At 42.4% G+C, this 21,447-nt stretch overlaps 1 protein-coding gene and 1 long non-coding RNA gene across 2 annotated transcripts in view; one reads left to right on the top strand and one right to left on the bottom strand.

The window, feature by feature from the left end:
- Nucleotides 1–15,807, top strand: part of LOC113561630 — a 29,311-nt gene extending 13,504 nt beyond the window's left edge. The window contains exon 2 of the long non-coding RNA XR_003406322.1: nucleotides 5,902–15,807. This is a non-coding gene — a long non-coding RNA (uncharacterized LOC113561630). The remainder of the gene's footprint in view (nucleotides 1–5,901) is intronic.
- The window catches only part of LOC105277436 (E3 ubiquitin-protein ligase MYLIP), a 146,619-nt gene that overhangs the window by 12,365 nt on the left and 112,807 nt on the right, over nucleotides 1–21,447 (bottom strand). Inside the window, exon 2 of the mRNA XM_011335788.3 lies at nucleotides 16,451–16,647. Within this exon, the coding sequence (XP_011334090.1) occupies nucleotides 16,451–16,647 (197 nt within the window). The remainder of the gene's footprint in view (nucleotides 1–16,450; nucleotides 16,648–21,447) is intronic.

Raw genomic sequence — 21,447 nt, 5'->3', positions numbered from 1 at the left:
CGCGGTGAAATAATAAATGACAACTCCAGATTTCATCGAATTTCAAAGTATATATTGATTTAGTAGACGAAGAGAGGCGTGCCTAGTATAGTATACTTTATATCCACGAATGAGGAACGTTCCTCGATTTATTTTATGTATGTACGAAATGGAACTTGCCAATCAGATTATGGAATCCGCGTGGGAATACGTGGGAAAACGGCGGGTTACGTGACACTGAATAAAACAAATCTTTGACCTGATAAAGTTCGTGATCCGAGTTACTGCAAGGGTGGATGATGGAAACTTGAGAACCGGGAAAGCCCAAGGGACCGTCTTTTCGTCGATCGCAATTCTATTTGCGTTCGCGCAGCTACCGGTAGGCGAGATATATCATTCGTGCGGTGTATAACACGAGAATAATTACGTTCATTCACGACTACGAATTTATTCGCACGGATGATTTACGTATCCATCGTTGAGTCCATATACGATGCAATGCTTCATAATTTTATCTGAGGGAATAACATGCCTATTCGAAAAAAGTGAAAAAGTTCAACCTGATTCTGGACTAGCTTCTTCCTTCTTATCTCGGAAAGCTGAGGAATTTTGAAGCGACTTCAACATTCTGCATATAACGACAACAGGTCAATACGTACTGACATACATTTGAGCCGCAAAGAATCTTACATGAATAACCATTCTTATGTTAAAATAAATTTTTTCCAAAATTATTTTCAATGATAGCTATGATAGGTAATATCATGAAATAGACAAAGCGTAGCATTGTCAGAAAGACTTTTATTTTAAATTAATTCACAAGTTTACATCAACTCAATAAATAACGTATAATTAGAAAATATATTTAATTATAAAATACACCAATAATTTTTAAAGTAAGGCAATTAATATAAGTATGTGCTGAAAAGTCAGCATCCATATTCTAAATGAGCTATTACGTTACGAGCGCGCAGAGCCATTTTTACATATTTCACGTAAATTTCCCAAATATTCTCCTCCATTGAGGAATAATAAAGTGCCGCAAAAAAATTAATCGAAGCAAATAAACGCGGCGCTACCACAAAATGCAATCTGAGCATGCTAAATTATAAATGTCTCCGCTTGCAATTTCTTCCTACGGGAAATCTTGCATGTTTTTCTGTTATGTATGCGCTGTTTCTCGATGATACGTTCTTTCATGATGATAAAGTTGATCTACCTCCGGAGCACTTAACGAAACGTTACTGTAATGATCAACATGCAGTTATCTAGACTCATTCTCTTGCGAAATCAGTGAAACATATTGTCTTTCGCAAATCTCTCTTCTATTATTTCTGCGTATTGTTTTCCAGTCGATGGTAACCATATCGTTCCGGAGCAAAGAGCCTGGCACTGATGTTCACCGCGAATGAAAACGAGAACCGTAGCGAAAGCCGGTAGCCCCGAGTCGAAAGGGATCTCTTCCGGAAATCCGGCCGGGTTGATCCGACGAATTACTTCCGGTGCACTTAACTGAAGACGAGTTAGCTTGGCGGCGAGTATTCGGATCCTGTCTGCCGCTAACATCGCGCTGAAATTTCGAACGACGGGATAGATGACGGAGACAAGGAGGAGAAGAGGAAGATGGAGAAGCTGGATGAGGTAAAGGAGGCTGTCTACGAACACTCACTGACGTTTATTCGCAAGTCTCTCTAGCATTAGCGGCGGCGAACGTCGTCGACGAATCTCGGCCGCCCGAAACTATCCGGCGAAATTAAGCTCCGAAACTGCAACGCTCACGAGGATCGCGAGCCCTCTCGGCTTTTACCCACAGAACTTCATACGCTTTTCGTGTATCCGTTGACCGCTCTCCCCCGCCTTCATTTACCCATTTATCTGGCCACCTGTGCGGACGTCCAACGCGTGTGTGGTCGGAACGAGTGTCTGCGTGTTATAAGGGCTTACGCGCAATTTCGGCCTTCCGCACCGCGGTCTAACCGGCAAAAAGCCTGGTAACCGCATTAACACGCTCGTACGATATACGATATACGACTTCGCCACGGCCGAGCAATGTGGTTTCGGGTTCATTCGATACCACCGGATTTGGATATTCTGTGCGAACTCTGAAACACCGACTACGTAACGATGTAAATAGCGTCTCGCAAAAAGGGGAACCAAATGTTCAACATGAATTTGCGGAGTACAGATTAATTAAATTATGACAAATGCGGAGAATGTCGCATTGAATTTTCGTTTAAATGTTTCTTCAAATTATTATATACTTGTAGAATATAAAAATATATATTTGTTTTTACAAATTTACAAAACTGCACACGATCGAAATAGCGAATGTCGAAATTAATTGACTTCTTGCCGCAACCCCGAATATGAAATAAATCTGTAATTTTACTAACATCTTTAATATTATATGAAAATGTTCGAAAACTGCCGTTATTATTCGTGCTTTTTAGTAGTCTATCACGCATCACAGATCGATCCATTCACTGAAATTAAGCAGCGAAACTATTCGGCCGATATCGAAGTTACGCGAGTTCGTTCGATTTTACTGCACAAGTTTCCACGAACCCCAGAATTTCAATCATTCGCCGCCACCGCTGAAGACATTAAAGCGCGATGAATACTATGATTAAAAAGAGCGATAAATGTCTTTGTGTATTTCCTTGTCGAGCGCATATCGTAGAAGTAGCTTGATCGCGTAAAACTCAAATAAGATAATTAAATTAAAAATGTGAAAAGCTTAAGTAGAGAATTTCTTTCAGATAAAATAAATGCGTGAGGAAAAGCTAGGATATTAGCGGGTGTAATTTTATATCTTAAACATTTTAGTAATTACAAGCTAGAACACTTAGTTTACTGTTTCCGTCTATATCCTAGAAGAAATATGTGAATCTTAACTTATCACGTTCAACAGGTTTCAGTTTGGACTTATGTGTGTTTCTTTTTCCTTTATTTTATCATAATACATGTAAAATTTTTGCGATATCTCCAGTATTCCTTTTTGTCTGGATTATATTTATCAAATTTATCAAATGAATTTTATGTTCGTAAGAAAAACAATATTTTAAAAGCTTGATAAAAAAATATAAAGATAAAAAGCTACATGCTCAAATCAAAATGAAGAAATATTTTCTATATTCTGAAAAAATCCATGAAACGAATTAAACAAATTTAAGTCAGCATTTAAATTTATTAATAGATGAGATTATTACTATCTGAAACATGTATACTGTTGCATGCACGTAATATTTTTCATTTATAGATTAAATTATTTATGTTTGTATATACGTCCATATCCATACGAAAAACAACAGCATTAATTAGTGTTTATGATTGAAAATGCAATAATGGTATCATGTTGTAAGAGTTTACTTCCAAACAAGCCTCATGGGTTGCCATTACAACATCGTTATATTACAACGTGATTGCATTACAATATCACGCCGCGGAAAAGTCTGTTTTCAGCCGGATAGAAACATAATACAATTCTGCTACATTTATCTGCAACGCGGGGAAATATCCCTCAGCAGCATAAAGAGCATACTCCGGTCTACTTGAACCGCACGACTTATTATAGCGTCGTTTATCCTGCACAATTTCCGCCTAACCGCGTGTACATTGCCGGAAGAGTTACATACAACTGCACGGCTATTATATTCAGAATGTCTTTATGACCAATTAAAAGAAATCCTCTTAATCTCACGGCGCGTTCCGGAAAAACTTTGACATAGCCGCATTCCTCGCAAGAACCACGATGTAATCGTAGAAAAAGAGAAAAAGAGAGAAAGAAAGAAAGACAGAAAGAGAGGAGAAGATAGGATGAGGAAGAGAGAAACGCTCGTTTCTTCGTTGCAAATGGCTGTAATGCCGTTGGATTACAATGCCAGCGATGCTAGACAGCTCACGGTAAACGAAATCTCGAGAGCGAACGCCCTATTTTCCGGTATACCAGCATGCAGCTCCTCTCCTTGTTTCGCTTTCCTTTTTTTTAAGTCGTCTTTTTCAAATGTAACACAAAAAAGCCGAAATACGGCTCGACCGACTTGCGCATGTCTCTCTTTCTCTCTCTTTCCTTTTCCATGCGTCAGAGGCAGAGAGGAGTTTCCACGTTGACGATTTTCGAAATTTCCTTCCTTATCTGACGGGTCAGACGGGTTCGTGGCCACTTTGAGCTAGTTCCGGTCACGATAGCCGTCTCGTTACCCTCAACGTCAACGATGATGGTTAAACTGACGGTACCGGTTAGGTCAACATCAAACCAATTAGAGGACAATAGTTTGCAGGATACTGTGAACTGATTTGAAGCAAGATGCATCAGTACTTGATACAGTATTAAAATCAGAACAATGGTAATTGTCAATGGATCATTATTTAGCTCTAGCTGTTTCAAACATCACGTTGTTATTAGATATTGTACCTCATCAGATCATTTCGCTGCTTCTGAAGGAAGAGTACGAAAGACGATTATGTTTCGTCGTAACAGAAACGTAAAGGCGATCTTTCAGTTTCCCCGTAACAATACAAACGCGACAGTTTAAAGTACATTCTTGCGTTCGAAACACGTGCCACGCCGATGCTACCAGAGACGTCTCGTGTAGCTAATTAACCCGGGAACTAATTATGTACTTCGCCATAAGCTTCCTTCGAGGCTAATCTCTCTCGAAGGCGAAGTTCGCCACGGACGGGCAATTCGCTCTCCTTGAGACGCGAGTCGATCGTCCTCTTACCTCGGCCCTCGCTTTCACGAGCGGCTTATCCCGAAGCCCTTTTAGGGCTGTGGCGCGAGATGGAAAGAAAAAGAAAAAAGGTGAATCGCTTTGAGTATATCGTTATAGCGGGATCTCGGGTGGGCAAAAAGTTTCTATAAAATGGAAACTCCGGGCCAACTCCCTGGATAGAGCGCTTAACTCGACGGCGGCCGCGACTGCCACTTCCGTGGTCGCTCGCAATTAGCCCTGTGGTATTTAAAAGCGTTTAGGGACTTCCAGCGAAGCCCACGCGCTCTCACGGCGTGCCGAGGGTTAGCCTTAATATCAAAAGTTCCTCAATGAAGGCGCGCGTATAAAAGTCCGGCCGAGTTTTTACGAGCACCTCGCTCTCTCCCCGGTGGATCAAAATTCCGCTATAAATCAGATTAGCTTACGAGGCCCGCTTCGCCGCGATTTTCGCCGATTTCCCAGAGTCGTGAACGGCGACAACAATGCTGCCGCGGAATTGATATTTCTCGGTCCCGGCGAAGAATTCTGAGTCACGCGAAGTATCATTTGATTGCTAGTAAAACGCGAACGGCAATAAATTGCGAGCATGCTACGGCACCGATCGCCGATGGTGCATCCGGTGCACCACCGAGTTGGCTAAACCACAAGTGGTGGACGGAGTATGCAAAAAGCAACTCGTGAGAGCGTGTTTCGAATCCCGATGACGAGATTCGCAGCGTTAGTAGCGATAACATTACCACGATACTACCGTCATGTGCCGTATCGTAACGAGAGAGGTACTTTCATACCTCTCTCGGCTAGAATGTGAAGTCGAAACACGATTCGAATAAAATACGCGAGCACTTCGTTCGCCGATGGTGCGTTTTCGCTTTGTGCGCGGAATGACATGTACATGAAAAGCGAAAATAATTCCGGAACACATCTATCCAATCTATGTTGGAAAGGCAGGATTTTACGTATTTCGTGTTTTATGTTCTATGTAACTATCAAACGGTGAGGTCATGTCAAAACATTTTATCACGATATTCTTTCCTGTAGCGGCTCTTTGTTGAAGCGGAACGGATTCAGAAAAAATTTCATCGTAAAATTGCAAGTCCGATTTTTCTATCATTTTCATATATTTCGCTTTTTCCTTTGTGCGTTACGTATAACATAATTTCCAGATTGTTTTTCTTCAGCCCGATTAACTTCTTGGTGAAATTTCCAGGTGAATGGCAGGCCGAATCGGCGAGAAACGCGCAATGACACACACGAGATTCCACATCATGTTCACGGATTCGCTTCATCAATCTGTAAGTTTGCAAACCATTACTAGAACTAGTATTTCGCCTCATTCCGTTCGAGCACGAATCGCGACTCGAGATTCACCTCATGCCAAGCAAATAAGCTTCTCTTCGAGCTCAGCTCGATCCGTAGATGTTGCCAGCGCTGCAATAACAATGAATTATTTATATTCTCAGTCGTGGCCGCTTCATAATTTTCCGTCAAATTTCCTTGCCTCGTAGAGTATCTGTGCTTTCCGTAACCTACGTAGCAATAAGTATATTGGGGCGAATTAAGTTCGCATGGAGAATGAAGCGCGTAATGTGCGGTTTCATATTTTCGCAAAATATTAGCAGATTCTCATCCGCTTTTGGAAGACGCGATACGAAGGCTGCGAAAATGTAATTAAGAAAAGGAAGAAAATATGCTTACATTCATATAATGGTTACCATCCGCGGCATTTCGGATCATTATAAAATATATCCTAAAAATATTAAAAACAAGATGTAAAAAGGGCATAAAAGACGTAAAAGAAGATAGAAAGAAAAATTTTTATATTAATTTATCATATGAAAAAACGCGGGGAAAAAAATATAAAAGAAATATAAAAACATGTGGAAATGTTCGCGTATCAGTTTGGCTAGGAGAATTTGGGTGTATTTAATTAATTTGAAGTTAAAATTTTTCTTGACCAAATGTCAATAGTTTTTACGTTACGCATAGACGAATTTTATTAATTAAACTCGAGGGCTTGACATAACAAAAACTTACTCCTTGTTTAATTTAAGGTGGATTTTGTGTTTTAATGTAGTCCTCTCAATTTGCCTTGGTTACTGAGATAATTAATGTTGAATGTTACAATGATGGTGGTACAGACAACGCGTCCGAATAAATTTTCGCCGAAGGGAAAACCTCTTACGAATCACAGCCAAACATACGCGTGGGACTCGCATTGAGTTCGTGTAATATAATATCACACCACATACGCCGGATAGGCTTTATCAATTCCACTTCGTTTACGTCGTTCCAATTATATTTCGTGAGACTTCACCACTTGCGCGACGCAAGAGTGCGCATATTCACTCGGACGAGCGTGATGTTGCAGTAACAATGAATTATGCACTTAAATCCGCCTTGTGCGGCACGTAGAGATTTGCTGGGGTTGTCACGGAGAGTTGTGCGAGCGGGCGTCTGTGCGTTCGCATAGCCCGAAAATTGTTGGTTTATATCACCGACACACACACATGACAACACACGCATACATACGCCGCTGACGCATATAAAGATATGCAGGTAGACTTACGAACCTCGGCGTTACTTTTTTTGCCCAACCTAGATCATCATGCAAGTTTCCTGCCATCCGCGCGAGCGGACTAGCGCTTCGTCCGAACATCGTGAGGGAAATGTGAAATTGAATAAAAAAATCATGTTGTGAAAATGAGAAATGCAATCTCGTAACCGCGGGAAAAGTTGCCAGCATTCGTCTAGACGTATAAACACAGCATGACTGTTTATAAGCACAAAATCAAACCGCGTGCCGTAAAGAAAAAAGGAACATTGCATTTTCGTTTCGCCCGTAAGTGTTTTCCGGATCACGTCACGTCTGAAGGCGGTAGCGGAGCTCGCAATCGCGAAAGAGAACAGCCATCGTCAGCGTGTCGAGTGTTGAGAAGAGAGACGCGAAATATTCTTGAATTTCTTCCGCCACTCAACGAAGACGAAGGCGCGGTAACCCGTTCCTGACGGTTATCTTACCACTCTCGTTCCCCGTCCGAAAAGCTACGTACGACGCGGAAACGATACGACGCGATGAACTCCGGCGTCGTGCAACCGCCCGCACGAAATCGATCGATACTTCGGCCCGAACCGTTGAAAGTTACACAAAGACAAAGTCCGCGGACTCGGGGAAAATTCAGGAAGCACCGGAAACAGCGACGACGACGCTATTTGCCTCCGAGTTCGACGTATCAGTTCGCGTAATCGATGCAGCTCTTCGTATAAAACGTCCTTTGAACGACGGAACGACGGTTAGGCACATGCAAATTCCTGTCGATTGCAAGCGAAGATCTCTTCATCCGATAACAGCGCAGTCACGAGTGCTTTTGCCTTTCTCTGCAATTTGTATTCTTTAATTCGTTTTACGTAATATGCATCATTTAATCGCTCCGCACGAGTGCGCGTGCATGTCCGTTGAAATTTAGCAAGGCTGGAGTGGCGTTTTTATGAATTCGAGATAATAAATTTAAGCGTGGAGGACCGCAAATCAACGCGGGTGATACACAATAACGGCCAACAGATTAAACTAAAATTCATTTCAAAAATAATCTCGCGCCGGATAATATTTTACATTTCGCGCGCGCGACACATTCTCGAAACTTGAACCCGCTGCATCTGGAGGAGGGTTGATATTCAAACGATTTAACTCTGAACTATGTCGCCTCTCGCTAATGAACCTGCCGTCTCTCGCAAGCTTCGCTACTTCGCGCATACAGCCGGAGACAAATCTCTTCCGTGCAGGATAGTACTCGAGGATGTATCCGCCATCGCGCGATGCATCACCGCGCGCAACGTCACAAACGCATTAACATGATTCAAGATTTATGTCGCCTTTCGAACAAGCCGGAGACAAGCTTCTTGACGGCGAGAAGAAAAGCGTGTAATCGCGGAAGCTAAGAATTGATTAGGCGACGGTATAGGCGGAAAACGCGCGGTCCAACGAGGGAGATTTATAACGCGAGTTACACTTGTAATTGTGGAAGTTGCGAGAGTCGTTATTTCGCGGTCGTAACGAATTTACCCGTGGAAACGCCGAGGGAATTATATGGTTAGAGGAGAGTTTACCGATTAAAACACAGAGATAAGGAATATAACGGAATTTTAGCGGAAACTTTCTCGGCGGGGGAAGGTCAAGAAATTTTCTTGCCGCGGTGATTAATACAGTGCCTTTAATGCACAAGTGGAAATTTAATATTCTCGGTAAAATCCGCCGAGGTGTTTTATTAAGTGACGGTTAAATATCCTTCCGCATTGTTCCCCGATGAATCCTCGCGAGCGTGCATCTTCAAAATAAATTCGTACGATAGACTGGAAAGTGCGCACAACATTTCTTATCGGGATTTCTCTTAACTGAGAACCCGATAGATATTCCAATGGAGAAATATTCTTACATCGTTAGATATCACAGTATCGATAGAAGCTACTGATACTTTATGAGGCGAGGCTCTCGTTGTAATAAATTCTGATTTTTATTGCGAAACAACCGACCTTCCGAACGACAATAGCCGATTCTCTCGTCGCCACATTCTTTACGCTTTACCACGATATTTTACCTTTTTAGCGTAAGCACGACGATGCAGACTTTGCATCTTTCTCTCTTTGTTCGCTTTTCGCTCGTCTTTGCTTTTTCACCATTGTCTGTTTATTCGATTTCCCGGAGAAAAGTTTTTCCAGGCTGACTCTCGATGTTGCACGCGATCGCCTTTGCTTGAACGCGCGTCCTTTGTGCTGCGAATTTATTTTTATCGGCGGACGTGCGCTTTCGACGTGCGTGTTATCCGCCTTCCGGTGTTCGGCTTCCCTCCCTTTACGTTTTCGAAAACCGGCGGCGAGTTTTGCTTCGTAGTGAAAAGCTCGATGAAGGAATCGGGAGCCGGGGCCGCTGACAAAAGAGAAACTGCGCTGAAAAAGCTGAACTTCCCACATCTGGTTGGAAAAGCACCCTGTTAAAACACTCGCGCAGCGTTTCATACGAGATCCCCAATTTTGCTGGCTTTCATAAACTTAAGCCCTTAACACATCAATGTCGCTTGCAGAGGATTAACGGTAGCGTTAATACAAGGGCAATTATTTCATTTTTCGAAACGCTATTCGTGGTTGAAAATAATCTCAGCTTCGCTTTTAATGGTTGAAAGAGAATTGTAATTGCTGTATATCAAATTACTGGATTTTATAGATTATAATTTCATAGAATTCATAGAATCATAATGGGCCCTTGTAAGAAATTAGCATAGATGGTCCGGGAGATTCAGGATGGTGCACTTATTCATCAAATAACAATCTACTATAAATATCGCTATTAGATACAGCGTATCTATCCGGTCGATTATTGCATCCTTGTTCAACTTAGCTTAACTGAGCGGAATTTCATTGAATATATACGTGCTACGCTTATGCCAGTACTATTATAACAAATATTATTAGGAATACTGTGCCCATGAAAATTCATCTGGTTATTTGAATTCTATAATATCAGGCGAATCAAACTTCGGTGGAAAGTCATTCGTAATAAGCAACAGATAACAGATAACACGGCGGATTGCAGCCGCAAATTTTAATTATCGACATTTTCCCACGCGAAACTTTTACACGACGTCATCCCGCTTCTCGATGTCTCGATTTTCTTGAACGTGCAAGTTACCGTCTTTGTGCAAATCACAAGTATCGCAGACGCCCGTGACGGAGTACAAAGAGACGGAGAAGTTTCGCCCGAGTGCTAGTGCGCGATGAACTCGAATTTCTGCTTTCTTCCTTTGTAGCATTTTCATTCTGACGTCGCACGTCGACGATATTTTTCTTTTCATCGAAGTTAAGCCGTGTCCGGGCGAAAGATAAAACTTATAGTTTATAACGCGGTACACATACGTGCCGTATATACAGCAGCGACATTTTTCCCGTGTGACGATGCCAGACAGTGGTCGACGTAATTTTAGACACGAGTGGTATTTTTCCTCGCCGATATACGGGCAATAAAAAGCAGCTATTTCTGCTTACGTGCTATTAGTTTTTTTTACATTCGCAAACAAAATTGCAGTATATATTTTTTAATTTTGCTCCGTTTATTACAGAATAAAATTTATGTTTGACTTCTGGAAGGTAAAGTATTTTTAGTATCCTACTGTAACAAGTGACCGCAGATTTTTTAGCCGTTTGACAACTTTGATGTTTGTGTTTAATATGAATAATAGACTTTAGTACACACATGTTTCCAAATATTTGTTTAAAAATATTATTCTATTTTAAATACGAAAATCAAAGATTGTGAGAAAAATCATCCCGACAGTTATAAAAATTGTACGTGTATATATATATATATATATATATATATCCCAGCTAAAATTGAATATTTTGTGAACTTTGGCTAACGAACGAGTACTAGTAAAATAGTTAACGCGTGGGAATTGCAGAAGCAAAACATTGAGATATTTATAAAATCATATAATGCAGTTTCGTCGATCAGTTGCCAACAACAAAACTATAAATTACGTATATGTTTCGATTAAGTTAAAATTTAGATTTATAGAACGTGTTGATATAGCTAATTAATATGAATGCCGAATAATGACTTTTCGAAATATTAATAGTGGTATTTATTTATTGCCTGCAATTGTCTGCATCAATTCTTTATTAATACAATTTGTAATTCTTCAAATATTATAAAAATTTACGGAACAAAATATTATAACAATTTACGTAATAATTCACGGAAACTTAATTAATTGTAACGTGCTCTGGTCATCCAAATGCGTCAACTACAATTTATGTAGTTCACATATTATTATTACGCACATATATGACAAGATTCCATATTTTATACCTCGTATTCTTTAAAAACATTCGCAATGCGGCATTTTTATTTACAGCGAACGCATCAGTTACTCCATCTGCTTAAATATCTGCTGGAAAGTGCTGGAAAATGTCTCATTTTTGACGATTGCTAAAGCCGAGTAACACCGCTCGTAATCCTCGCAGTTCGCGTAAGTTTTTCTTTCCTCGAACGCAAATCTTCTTCACTTCTGCGATCTCGCGGAGTGAACGAAATGACAAACGACTCGCGCGTTGTGATATTCTTATGAGAAGTCGCAGTTGTAATTCTGCAGCAGATAACCATGAGTTCTGACCGTCTCGGATACGGAAACACTTTGTCTTTATCAACGTCGCGACTTTGTTAGACTAGTTAGAAGAAATGGTCGTTCTCTTTCTTTTTCTCGGCGACGTATGATAGACGATCCCGTTGGCGACACTTCGGTAACGCACAGTTCGGTAAAGTACACAGCGAATTAATAAGAACAGACCGTTAAAGTTTCCTCAATCTATCTATGACGTAAATTCAATAGAAGGCGGTAAGAAAGCGATGCATTCTTTATGGCAAGTTTTTATTTTGAAATTGCGCTGCCAGTTAATTTTCGCTGTTAATGTTATTCATGAAATATTGGCATTTTCAGTACGTTCAGTTTTTAATTATTGGCCGTCTCGCGATACGTTAATGTCGAGGTGTTACTTTGCACCATACATCTTTCTGAGATTTACGAGCAGAATGTGACAGGCAACTCGTGACGTCGTTGCAAACGAAATGTAGATCGTCGATAAATCACATGCGAGCATCGGTGTGAAGCTTCTACATTCGAACAAAGGTCCGAATTTGCGATCAGAGAATTGTGTTTTTTGCGCAGATAAAAAATGCGGCTCGATAAATCATAGATGGAATCGACGGGGCGAAATAATTGACGAGATATTCTGTGATTTATATCTTGTGATGAAATATAATGATGAAGTACATTGCATAGCAGAAAAAACTTTCCGTTCTTGTTCTGTGATGTTTTGCGTTTTTATACATAATTCTATTTCGCGTTGGTAGCTTTTGCTGAAAGCATTTCTGGCGAGTTTATTTGAAATTATCGAAATATCATCGAAACGCAAAAATTCAGCTGCGAACAGTTCATTTCGGCGCAGTAATTACATGGCTAGTAATTACACGTGTGCTGCAAGTTGTCTCTTCGTCGATAGCCTAACAAAATACATATAGCGCAATATAAAAATAATCGTTTGCACTTGCCACGTGAAAATAAATGCTCGAAGCTTGACATTGCCCGACATCACGCAAAGCTCTTGTTCGTATCTTGCAAAACCTCTCGTGAAATTCTCTCGTCCCTTTCTCGGACGAACCCGTCGTGAACGACGCAGTATAACGCAATTAAATCTGACCCATGTCAAATTAATTTCACCGTATTTTATGTGACCGCCCCGGGACAGAGCCTTTTACCCATGTCTCCTTCTTCGTCTGTATCTCCTTCGTCGCAGACCCATGAAATATCCTCGCCAAACTGCTCGGAAAACAGCGCGGTATGACATGGTTATTTAATAATTTCGTTAGAGATTAATTCGCTTTTACTCGCGCGTCGGGGTTTGGTCAGTCGTGAAACCGACCGCAAATCGCGGTTGAAAGCATGTCCACGTAATTAAGATTATTAAATAAAGCACGTAATCTTAATTACGTGCTTTCAGCTTGTGCTAAAGTAATCCACATCTTGAGAAAGTAATGATTTTGCTGATCGTGCAGCGAAAAATTGATTCGCCCACGAACCGACTCGGCGTCGAATGAGTATTAATCCATGAGAAATGAATTTCTCGGTCGGTCGGATTTAACCTGGACGACGATACGATAGCGTCAAAGGACACACGTCGATGTTGGAAGAGATGCTGAAGTGGAAGCGCAGCGGATTAAGAGGATATTGCGTCACGGCTGTGAGAGAAGCTTGTGAAATCGGCTTTTTCGGGACGAGGTGTAATCGGGCTAAACGTAAAGTCCTGCTTGCGTGTGCTTCTCTTGGGATAACGTAATTCCTCAATTAGAAGAGTTCGTATAGGAAGTCTTTTATATTTTATTTCTTACATCTGTATCATAGAAAGGAGGAATTCTTCGTATTTACTATATTAGTTACTGTATTTAACAAAGATATATTGTGTGACATTGTAAAATTTTTTCTCATTAAAATTAAATGTTCAAATTAGTGACATTAAAAGTTAAATATTACATTAATATTTTCGATACTGATCGATTCGATATCTTCGATGTTTAAACGCTCCGCGTGCAAATCTTTCGACTACGAATTCATCGATTTATTCAATTTTTTATTCTGTAATTTTACAATGCACGCCCAAGCTGTTCTGAGAGTTCTCTTGGTACAATTCCGTGTTGTGTGTGTCAGGAAAAGGATGCAAGTCTGACAGATATGCGTTGTTCTGGACACGGGCGCGACAGCAAGAGAGTTCGTCGCGTCAGCTGGTGGTGCAATTACAGCAGCAGCATCGCGGTACCGGCGACGAATTAATTCGCATGCTGGACGCATTACTCTTCGCGCATTTAGCTCTACGAGGGGTAATTCGAGCGACCGCGATTAAATTGGAATTACGTTCCGATCCGTGGAAATCTGCGAGCCGCAGCGCCCCGCGCCACAATTAATTACAGCCCGACCCGGACTGTGTTTAATTGCGCCGATTTGCCGGAAACTTTCGACAGGAACACGAGTGATCGTCGCCGAGCCGTCCTGTCGGAAAGTCTTTTTCGACTTGGGAATCGAAAACTTGGGAACCCGCGAGAGAGCCCCGAGGAACGTTCTGCCCCGAGGAAGGATGAGAATGAAGCGCGTTCACTCTCCGAACCGCTCAATCATGCGAGCGATCGAATATCAATGCGAAATTCATATCCAATATCGCAACCATATTTCCCAGGTGTAATCAAGTTTCTCTAGCCAACTCGCAATTAAAATCCACTTGAGTATACATTTCACGCAAGTTTGCTTACGATTAGTTTCTCACGTGCATGCGAATTTTTCATTATCACACTGATTTATTTGATACGAAATTTATGATGGATAGAAAGGGGTGAAAGAATCGCTTCGAATATCTGTCGTGTTTCATCGACGTGATCCAATTTTGCACGATGCTTGGCATCGTCACGACATCGTCGTGAAACATCAGGTTTAAAGATGCGGCGATGGCACGCTCCACATACCTTTCCGATGCAAACACCATCGACGATTTCAAAATAAATCGCGTCTCGTCGTTGCATCTCCATGCCGTGCAAAACGTTATTCACCGTGCATCTCGCTCGTGGAGGAACGCGCCGCATCGCCCTCGCGTATCCGCGAGCCCGAACAACACCCAACAATACAATATCGCCGAATGCAATCAGTACCCTCACGCGGCGACACTCCAGCATGCAATTTCGTACGTGCCCGCTTGAGGATCGATGGATCGCATGGATCGCGCCCAAGGAATCCGGCTGATTGCACGAGCATCCGCTCTACCTCTCGCCGTGCGCTTCTTTCCCTTTATCTTTCCCTCATCCCTTTTTCTCACGTTCTCGCTCTTGCTCGGCCGCTCTCCTTGAAAGAGGAATTTTTACGGCGGGAACGATTTTCAATTCGGACGGAGGCCTCTGTGTCTCGTTTCTCGCCGTTGTATCCGCACGAGTGCACCCGCGCAGCGGATTACAGCGTAGTTCGTAACTGACACGGAGAGTTCGCGGTACCTCGCTTTGAATACGCGGCCGTCACACTGCGGTAACGAGCCAATCTGAACTTCAAACAGAACGAGTTGCTGCTTCCCGACCGAATATCCGCGACGTGTATTTCCCGGGGCAGTTCCTCATCCCGTGCTTTATAGGGTCGGATGCTAATTTTAAAACACGACCGGAATGCTTCATCCTCGTGAGATTTATTATGTATCGTTACAAGCGCCGCGCGGAATGCGATCAAGTATGCGCGGCAATATCGTGTTTGAGCTTTGTGTTAACTGAATTTTCCATCACGCGGTAAGCATCACCGCGACCGAAACTTCTGATCAAGTTCTATTAGATATTATAGAATGTGCTGCGCGTGCAATGATTAAGCTACAGTGGTATAAATATTCGGGGATCAATAAGGGGCGCAAAGGAGTACAATCGATAGTATCGAGAGAACTCGAAGACGATGCAAATGTACTGTAATTAAAGCGGCGACGGCAGCAAAGAAGGATTGGCCTAACTGCTCCCGGTTACCGATACCAGAAATTTATTGCAGGAGAAGAAAGACGAAAGACATCCAGATGAAGAGCTCTATCAAGGATTAAAAGCGTTCCATTGACAGAGGAATCTCATTATGAGATTATTATGAGCCCGTAAAGTTTCACTGGCGTTCATTTTAATCATAAATAATGTTGTGGCGTAATTCCCGAAATAAGCTTCCGCTCTAAATCACATTATCGGTGACCAACCAATCGCCAAGATTGCTTGGTCGAGATTCGTCGCACACAGCGTGCAAATTACCCATCCGTATCAACCGGTCACGAAGGGACAGCTAGCAAGCAACGGATCGCTCTTGGGACGTGGTTTACGAGATTACATGTAGATCCCTTTCAACCCTCGTCCCAAGATGGAGGGTTATAAATGCAGAACGAAATTGTACTATCACGTCGTTAAAAGACCGTAACAAAGATCTATTGATACGCGAATTCATCACGATTCTGACGTAGCGTTCTGTAGCGTTTAAGTACAAATAGATCAACATTTCTAGTGCGTTCAAACTTACAATATATGCAGAACTATTTTATTTATCGCTCATGTTGCTATGATGCATAAAGATTAAAATTTCGACATTAAATCAATTATTATCTGTAAGATTAATCGCGACGAGCGGATACGGGAAAATAGCGTGGTGTGAATTAATTTTTTTTACCTGGTAGCCTCTTGTAGCAACAGGTGAGGTGGCACCCAAAACTTGACCCTCAGGGCGAATCTTAGAGGCGCCACGCCACCACCGGTCTGCCGCTCTATAGGGTTCCTCAGATTCAGCCAGAGCTCCTCGCCCTTTGCGTTCTGGTACTTCAGCCCGAAGTAATCACACTCCTTGCTGATTCCCAGGCAGTCGCAGGCCTGCAAAAAGAAATGAATCGATATATATCTCTCTCTTTTTCTCTCACGCGGACTCATTATCATGCGATTAAACCGAACCCGGACCCTGTGTATCTGAAACGGACCATTAACAACAGATGCACGCTCGCTCGCAAACTTGCTATCTGAATTCCAACACGAGCAATTTTCAAACGATTCTCTCCCATATCTTTCCAATTGAATGTCTATAATTAATCGTTTAACCACGACATTCCTCGGCCGATTAATCTGCACGGAAGTGCAGGTCCGATTCGTGGGCGGGCGCGGCGCAAGTCCGGGCAAACAAATCGTCGGCAATAATTTAGAAAGTTACTGCACGGGCCAACGCGCGGGTACCATCCAGCCAGGCGCAGATATCGCGGAAAAGCGCCGCGGAGTCATTATCCGCTCCGCGCCTCTCTTCCTGCGTCTCGTTTCCGCGCGCGTGCGACCGTTTCCCTATTCTTGCCGGTAATTCTTTTTCCGCCGTGGCCGGATGGCCTATTGTAATTACGAGCCGGCAAAAATATCGCAATTGAAATGGTCGGACATTAAATTAAACGGCCACTCCTAAAAAAGCATGTTAGTCTCATTTGCGCTAAATTCTTTTTCGTGATGCTGATTGGTTATCTCGGTATACCAGTCACATGTGTGTGTTATTGTGTGCATTATTTAATTCTCTTTGGCATAATAAGATTCAGTAACGAAACACACGCAGCATGGCGTGGCGTCCTCCTTTTTATCGAATTACCTAGAGTATTTCATCATTAGGCGGATTTGCATTCGTTTAGACTTTTTGATAGATCCAAATGCAATCTGTCTTGTAATAAGGATTTGCGGTTTGATGGCTGTCTATTTCTCGCAGGGCTTTTTTCAATATGCATCGTTAGATATATTAGACTTGAAAGGCAGCTAAAAAGTAAAATAAATTCCCTAATAAACAGTCTCTTCGTCATTTATCTGCGCGCTTCTCAGGGACTCTATTCATCCACAACTCCATTCCGCGTCGCGGAATCAATACTCGTGCGATATGAATCGCACTTTTATCGTAAATTATGCCTTTAGCACACCGCACTTCCGGCGTTATTACGAGCACTGCTATTATGTCCGTTATTTACGTGGCTCGAGTAAACGTCGCGAGCCGGTGGAAGGCTCGTTAAAAACTTTACAGGACACACGCACTCGACTTCGCTCTGCATCATCAATCTCGCTATTTGAATCGCGCATTCGCGCCGCGAACTCGTTTCTCATCTTGAATAAATCATAGAACATTTGCTGCGGGAAAATTTGCGGGAAAAATTCACGCGGCTCATCGAGAGAGTCGCGGTGGATAATTATCCGCCGATAGTTTATAACCCGGCCGACCCAGATAAGATAATTTCGCGCGCTGCACTTTCGCCAACGGACAGTGCAGTTTTAATCCATTCACCAAAACGCGACCGCGTAATCTCTCCTAATAAACAACGCTACTAAATGCATCCAGTCGACGCGATCGTCGATTGATCGGATGCGATGCGGTTGCATGAAAATCGCAGCGCTACGGATTCTAGTCAATCAACTTGCGATCAACTTGCAGGATATCAAATTACTGAATCACAATAAAAAAAAAGAAGGAAGAAAACAGAGAGAAAAAACATCACCATCCAATGGCGAAAAATTGTGCTTTACACAGAAATTGGGATCGTTATAGATGAAATGGCCGCAGGGCTAAACGGATTTGCCTTTACACGGTATCGACGGATTATCGGAAATAAATGTGGCAACCAATCCGTTATCTATGGTTGACGCTATATACAGGGTGAGGCACCTAAAACAGGCCACCTGAATATCTCGGCTGTTATTGGTAATAGAAAAAAATGTGTCAGATCAAACTTGCATGGTTTCGAGGGACACATAATTTGTTCTAAATAGTTTTTTATTAGGTGGACGCGTAGAGGTCATATGAAGGTCAACTTCGTTTTTTTAAACGGTATGATATGTTTTTTTACGTACCAACTAGTAGAGCGTTTGGAGATGCGCACATTGATCTACGGGTCAAAATCATTCAAGGTCACTGAAGGCTAAAATTTCTAAGTGCTAGAACTTTTTCATTTCTGAGTTTACGGTATTTTCAATAGCAGAGAACTCTAGGCAATATAAAAAATAATGATAACAACAACTTAGAACTTCGCGGAAAAAGAAAAAATTTCTAAGGGCTAGAACTTTTTCATTTCTAAGTTTACAGTATTTTTAATAGCAGAGAACTCTAGGCAATATAAAGTAAATTATTTTCCCTTGCAGTTGGCCTTCAGTGACCTTGAATGATTTTGACCCGTAGATCAATGTGCGCATCTTCAAACGCTCTACTAGATGGTACGTAAAAAAACATATCATACCATTTAAAAAAACGAAGTTGACCTTCATATGACCTCTACGCGTCCACCTAATAAAAAACTATTTAGAACAAATTATGTGTCCCTCGAAACCATGCAAGTTTGGTCTGACACATTTTTTTCTATCACCAATAACAGCCGAGATATTCAGGTGGCCTGTTTTAGGTGCCTCACCCTGTATGTTACATTCGTAGATCAGTGATAAAATCAACTTCGCAGCGCGCAAATAAAAAAAATTATTCTAATCGCCCCTGAGTAAGCGTGCTTTTTTCTTTCCCCTGTTTAATTAGCTCGTTTGAATTTCAACTTTGAGAACGTTCATGACAGTTCCACAAAAAATTACGGTTTACTGTGCTTCGCAGCGTTTCGTTACCAGCAACACTCGAAGCAACGCAACACGCCACTAATTTTTCAAAAATGTTTGTGAAACGTTACACAACCAACCGACTAAAAATACGAAAGCTATTATCTTTATCATTTTGATAGAGTGCCATTTAATCCTCTTGACGTTGGCGAGCAACACATACTTCGATGGTGCAAATAAACATTTTACTGATACACTACTGTTACAGTCACTTATAACAACAATATTGACAAGCCAGTTAATAGTGACGATAAAGTATCGACGTTGAAAATACTCAATAAAGTCGACGGGGAAGTATCGATACTTTCTATCTGATCTGCTATCGCAAAGATTTCTAGGCAGAAGGCGTTGTGAGTGTCACGAATTTCCGTAGTGACCCTCTCATCTCTCTTCCTCTCTTTCTCCCTCTTGGAGAACCGAGTTTTCGAGATATACCGGCGTTACGAGCGAACTCGGTCACGTGCGTCGTGATAAGGGAAATTCACGGAGAACGCTCGCGCTCGTTGTCCCTGCGGTAATTTATCGCGCCCGGCCGGCGGTGTCAGCTGGCGGTGGCTTTTTCCGGAAGTAGGAGCACGCGAGAACGAATAGCTGGCGAATAGACGAGGGAGAACGTTTTCCGCTGAAGGATCTCTCCTTTGCAACGCGACGCATCGCGCAAGCATAACAGTGAAGGATGTGCATCCTCCGCGCTTGCTACGAACGAGTGATTTAGACGGCTGTAACGCATCGCTCGTGATTGGAGCTAATTGTGCGGATGGCGAAGCTGCCTCGATATTCGTATGCTTCCCTTGTACGCTGGTTCTACGCGCGCGGAAAATAAAATACCAGGAATATAAAGTCGGATTATAACGCGTGCACTTTCTCGCTTTCTCTATCTTTTTCTCTGCTTCCGTTCGTAGCTTTTAGCCAAGCTTTCGCGAATATAGCAGGAACAGATCTTATTTACGCATATGAGTGCTCCTGCCGCGGAAGGAAACTGGCCGAGCGACTTATTACGATGGCTCCCACTGCATTTCTGCGCGAGATAGTTTTGCGGATAGAAGCGCGACGGCGACGGAGATATGCATATAAAAAGAAAAAAAAAGAAAAAGCAAGTAAAAAACGGAGTAAACCTCGCGCTACTGAACTCGTTCATTCGTACGGACGTCATTCGCCACGCCTTTTAATTTCGCGAGTGCAACGCGCGACGCGTGGTTTCGTCTCGTCGCGTAGGTGAACTCTGGCGCAATAATGCGGCTGGCGACGCATGAATTGCAGATTCGCGGAGGAACACAGTTCACGAACAAAATTTACGACGTGGCCCTATGTTTATACACCGCTCAAAGCACTGCCGAGAAAAATACAGCGGCCTAGCTGTCTAGTCTTCACACGGAAAACTACTCGTACTCAAGCGAAACGATCTCGCCGATAATGAGAGGCAATGAGGATCGAGGGATTTTCAAGTTAATCGCGAGGAATACGGATTAATTAATATATAATTGCTTGTCGAATTCCGGCGGATACGACTATCCGACAAACCCCGAAAAGCACAATATAGTGGTCTCCGTTATTGGATAAGCCGGCGATTGCTCCTGCATTGCCCCGAGTAAGACTGCAAATACGGTGCAACCAACTTGCTCCCTATTTACTCGTCCTTGATTGGGTCGTGAATCCATAATGGGCCAGAACCAGTTTCCCGTTGAACGCGCACCAAGAATTGCGAGCGCGAAACTTTATCCGGCATATTTTTATCGTTCACCGAAGTTGTTTGCACCGTCTACTATTCACGGAGGCAGGGCGCGCATCTCGGCGGAAGTTCTTCGCATTATTCCGCTGTTGGCTCCGAAGCGCGTTGGGTTCGTATAAATTTTTGCACCGCGAGCGGACTCGCACACAGCTTCCGGGAATGATTATGTAAATTCCCGAGAGTGAATTGCCACGCTCTATTTGATTACGAGTATTTCCGATACAGGCGTCGCGCCAAAAAGCCGTAAAAAATCACGCAGCAAGTCCACCGGAAAAAAGTACAGATTTTTTAACACGATTTACGCGAAACCACAGTAAACGCAATTATTAGATATGACG

The sequence above is a fragment of the Ooceraea biroi genome, chromosome 3 (assembly GCF_003672135.1).
Source record: "Ooceraea biroi isolate clonal line C1 chromosome 3, Obir_v5.4, whole genome shotgun sequence".
Classification (NCBI taxonomy): Eukaryota; Metazoa; Arthropoda; class Insecta; order Hymenoptera; family Formicidae; genus Ooceraea; species Ooceraea biroi.
This window is presented reverse-complemented; position numbering and strand designations above follow the sequence as displayed.